The sequence below is a fragment of the Procambarus clarkii genome, chromosome 45 (assembly GCF_040958095.1).
Source record: "Procambarus clarkii isolate CNS0578487 chromosome 45, FALCON_Pclarkii_2.0, whole genome shotgun sequence".
NCBI lineage: Eukaryota > Metazoa > Arthropoda > Malacostraca > Decapoda > Cambaridae > Procambarus > Procambarus clarkii.
In genome coordinates this window covers 3102954-3108000 of record NC_091194.1, presented here as the reverse complement: position 1 = coordinate 3108000, position 5047 = coordinate 3102954, and the positions used below count along the sequence as shown (strand labels likewise).

General features: G+C 39.8%; 1 protein-coding gene across 1 annotated transcript; it reads left to right on the top strand.

The window, feature by feature from the left end:
* Window positions 1–696: 696 nt before the first annotated feature.
* LOC123769996 (uncharacterized) lies at window positions 697–4563 on the top strand. Its single transcript, XM_045761533.2, has 5 exons — window positions 697–855; window positions 1446–1696; window positions 2508–2615; window positions 3047–3136; window positions 3452–4563. The coding sequence occupies exons 1-5, from the start codon at window positions 795–797 to the stop codon at window positions 3533–3535; spliced, it is 594 nt and encodes a 197-aa protein (XP_045617489.1). The 5' UTR covers window positions 697–794; the 3' UTR covers window positions 3536–4563.
* Window positions 4564–5047: the final 484 nt, after the last annotated feature.

Genomic DNA, 5047 nt, shown 5'->3' with positions numbered 1-5047 from the left:
ACTTCCATACTGTACTTGTTATACTACAGCTCTCTGCTTGTTATGCAATTGAATTACGAATTACGAGGAAAGCCTGGGACATGCCCCTCACCACACTAGAGAAAACATGGGAAATGTTAATGACATAAAATCCTAAAGGAGAGTTAACAAAATCGACAAAAAACAATGTTGAAATTTAAGAAAAACAGCAGAACGATGAGTCACTTAAATAAATTAGGGAGAGAAATAAATATTAGAGATGCAAGAAATTCCTCTAATGTAAAAGTTGTCAATAAGTGGAATGGTTAGATGAGGAAGTGGTTGAGGCATTGAGCTATTATTTGTTATAAGAGACGGACTCATGAGCTGACGCTCGACCCTGTAAGCACTTCTAAGTATCTCCGGGTGATTATGTACACACTCATAGGAGCACATATGTACAAGGCATAACAAACATGCATCTCTTGCATGCCCTCCAGGAACACACATTCGTTATTATACACTTTTAAGGCTTGCTATTGGTCGGACAAGATATGACATCATTTACATACTCAGCTGTTGCAATATGGAGGTATTTTGCTGTTTTTGCTGATAATTAAAATAAATATGTTAGTTATAACGAGTATATCATTTAAAAAAAACTGAAATTTATCTCGAACTTGTTTAATTTAGTTTGTAATCAAACGGTTCCAGTGCCACTTAATTAGTTCTTCGTGTGGCGACACCTGGCACTGACAGCAGCATATAAAACCTGGAACGCGCAAGTTAGAGGTCCAGTTCTCTTACGGTCGACGGCAGTAAAGATATCCATCAACATGAAGTCGTTCCTGTCCCTCTCTGTGCTGCTCCTTGGCGTCGCCGTCAACGCTGCCCCGGGTAAGTTGTCATCACATTTGTTTAGGAACAGCGTGAAGTACATCCACTTGCCTCACATACCATACTTTTTTACTCTTAAGTGTTGGGAACCACTTGTGTACCCATGAGTAGTAGGAATCAGCTAAATACTCTAAGGTGGTGGGAACCAGTTGTGCACTCTTAGATGGTGTGAAGATGCTCTTAGATGGGGGGAAAGCAGATGGTATTTGGCGGGGGCAATCTTAAACTGGATAAGGGCATGGTTATATAAAAAATGTTGGTATAATGGAGTTAGGTCGGACTGGTAAACCAGTGTGATTACAGTGCTCATAGGCTCTGTGCTGGGACCTCTCTTGTTTACCATACATATGAACTATTTAGATTCAGGACTGAGTATACACACAAGAGGTGAGGTGTTCCGCATCTCGGTGTATATACTATGAAAGTTTACAGTTGTAGTTCACTACTAGTGTACTTGTTAGTTGATCACAAAGCTTTTGTGTTGGCCCTAATTGCCCTCCAGAGGTTGAAAGCTCATAAACCAAACGACAAAAAAAAACTTGCGACAACAATGTTTGTTGACATCATAGTTTTGACTTTATTCCACACAGCTGCCCAAGGATCCTTCGGACTCGGCACCACCACCACCACCACCAGCCCCACCACCACCAAGCCCACTGACTCTACCAACAGCACCACCACCACCACTCTCAGCGTCGGCAGCCACCCCGTCCCCGTGCGCCCCGTGGCGCCACTCGCCACCAGCAACATTAACAAACGCAGCCTAGATGACGATTCTGACTCTACTACCACCACCACCACAACCACAACCACTTCCGGTCCTTTTGTCCACAACTTCAAGGTGAGTTCTGGTAGTATCAAGAGTGTGTTTTGCTTGAGAGAGTTGGTATTCCTTCTCGTGATTGATATCCTTCAGCAAGATATTTAGCGTGATTAAGATGTACTGTATGTGTTAATGTTGTCAAATATTTAGTAATTTCATATTAGATGCAGTATGAATAAAGAAAAAAGGTTATGCAACTAAAATAAGATTGTAAAATGAAGTACTCGTTGGCTAGCAGGTGTGGCCCGGTGTCTGTCTGGTCCAGAGCCAGTATGGCTCAGGGTCTGTGTGGCCATGATCCAGGGTCTGTGTGGCCATGATCCAGGGTCTGTGTGGCCATGATCCAGGGTCTGTGTGGCCATGATCCAGGGTCTGTGTGGCCATGATCCAGGGTCTGTGTGGCCATGATCCAGGGTCTGGACACTAGGGTTTTAGGAGCACTAAACTTTCAGACGGCATCGGAGTGAGAGGTTACCGCATGGAATGTTGAATTATATGTTGCCATTTACATTTATATTTTTGTCAAAGACTCATTCAGAATCTTAAAGAGAGACGAGAGAGTAAGACAAAGTCTTCTAAAAGAAAGTGGAGAATGAATATTTGTGACAAAAATGGGAAGTATTATTATAATTTATTCACCCATTTGAAGAATGTGTTGATGTGTCAAAAACGTTTTGTGAAAGAGTATTAGAGAAGATGTGGAAAGACTGGAACAGTTGTGTATGTAAACAAATTTGTATGCAATATAGCAATTATACAAGAATATTTACAGCAATAATATAATCCTCGGTAACACGAGATAATGTCTACTTTTCATTATCTGCTGCAGACGTCTAGTTCATCCAGTGAGTCAAACGAAAATAGCACAGAAGTCCAAGACCACAAATTCGGCTCCTCCTCCTCCTCGACCTCTGGAAGCGGCTTCCACCCCCTGTCCGTTAGTATTGCTGCTCCATCACCTTTACTTCAGTGTCAATGTGGGCGTTGAAGCCTACCTCATTATAACATTAAGTGCTTATTTATATAAGTAATTAAGAGCTGACGGACATGTCAACACTTAACTCATTTACATTTAATATTACCCATCATCGGCTCTGTCTGTAATTATTTCCAGCCCTGGATGCATTAAGAGCTGCTTAAGAGTTAATATTGTCCCAATGGGTTGTTTACAGATCTATAAATACTACCAACCCTTAATTGTAAATTAAATTGTCGGACATTCTATAAACAAAATAGAAAACTATACATCGTTAACATTGGATAAAATTCTATTTTCTTAAGACAAATCAAATTCATAGTTAAAAAGTCACGAATTAGTGGGGAATATCTTACTGTATTACTAACTGGACAACTTTTGCTGCTTCTCAGAGCTCCATCTCACGCCCCGCCAGGGACACCTTCAACCCTAGTGTCACCACCCATGACACCACCACCACACCTAAGGTCACCACTCCTGAGGTAGGTCACCACTCCTCACGTAGGTCACCATTCATCAGGTAAGTCACCATTCATCAGCTAGGTCACCACGTCACTAATGGGTCAACTATTCAGGTAAGTAAGGATCCATCAATGACTGAGATATTGCTGTGGGTAATCTGATGTTTCCCAAAACATAAAATGGGATAATTATGCTAAGAATGATTATATGTATTCATTTGTTATAGCATGTGTCTGACTTTTAGCTGAAACTAATCTTTGAACTACATAAATACGTAAATATGTTTAAAATCGTCAATATATGTATACAAATAATTTTTCTATGAATTTTAACAGACCGACGATAAATCCGAAGAAGATACCAAGACACTCAGCTCCTCCAGGTTCACACCCACCAAGTTGAGCAGCACCTCCAGTTAAGGTGGTCCACCTCGACTGATCATGGGGCCTCTTCCAGCACCGCCCCTCTCGTGGCTCGCCTGCAACACAACCATCGCCAAGAATGCTTCCAAGAACTTAGGCTTTCTGTCAGGAGCAAGGAAATAACTCGCATCATACTAGATCAAATTATGTATGTGGCTGAATACTGTTCTAATGTCTTGGGTGGTGTTTCATCATCTACTTTCAGAATTTTAGACAGCATTCATGCCAAACGATTTGACGTCTGTCAGACCCATTGGCAGCCTTCAAACCCTGCCTAATGTGAACTGCCTTTTTTCTTTCGTTGTCTAATTTATTGATTGCCGTTCTCTGGAAATGGGTAGTGTTGCAAAGCCTTGACTGATCGATCCCCGTCGAAGTCACTTGGCCTCTGCATGTCATGCCTTCTGTGTGCGTGTGTAGAGCACACAGAGGCATGGTCGTCTTCGGATTCACGCAAAACGTCCTCCTTCCGTTCTCTCGACCTCCTCGTAATCTTCACTGACACAACTCTCTCTTCTCTTAACCCTGTAAGTCGTTCCATTGTTCTGTCTTATACCTTCACTGTAGGGGCCATGGCCTTGGGCCGTCCCGTAACTCCAGCACAACATAAGCCGAGCCTTAAACCTGGACCCGGCACTGGAATTTGCTTGTGCCACTGCCACTACATTCCCCGGATCATTAACTCTTTAGAGTGTGAAATGTTCACAACTCTGCCATCAACACAAACATCGTATTGATGGCCATTTTGGTCACACTCCACAGATTTAAGCAGTTGACTAAGTTGTCATGCTTTCGTTGATGCAAAATCTTCATCGTTACTGAGTTAATTGTGGACACTGTGGTTAGTCATGTGTCATGTTACAGAACGAATATGATGCATGATTTCCATACTTGGAGTTATGGCTGTGGACAGTTAACGGCCCAATTGCTGTTAGCTAAATATTTAACATTTAACTTAACCTTATGCTTTGTTGCGTGTAAATATATCATGCATGTTTGTGGTATTCAATAAAGCTTGCATATCACTTAAATATTTTATTTTCCTAAACATGTTGTATTAACGTTATAAGAATGTTAAAAAATTATGATCAAATAAAGTATATAAACAGATAAATTTGTTAAATATATCATCCTGTAAACAAGCCATGAAAGGAAGCCGCTGGCGTCCTGGTAAACATATGTTTCAGCGGGAGTTAGGTAATGGAAGGTGAGAATTAGGCTGAGGAACAGACACCACAGTGATGTATATAATTATATACACTATATATATATATATATATATATATATATATATATATATATATATATATATATATATATATATATATATATATATATATATATATTTGCTACTCGAAATGAGTAGCAAAACAAAACTGGGGAAACTAAAGCAAATAATAAAGACGTCAACATATATATATATATATATATATATATATATATATATATATATATATATATATATATATATATATATATATTTATATTTATATATATAAATTTATATAT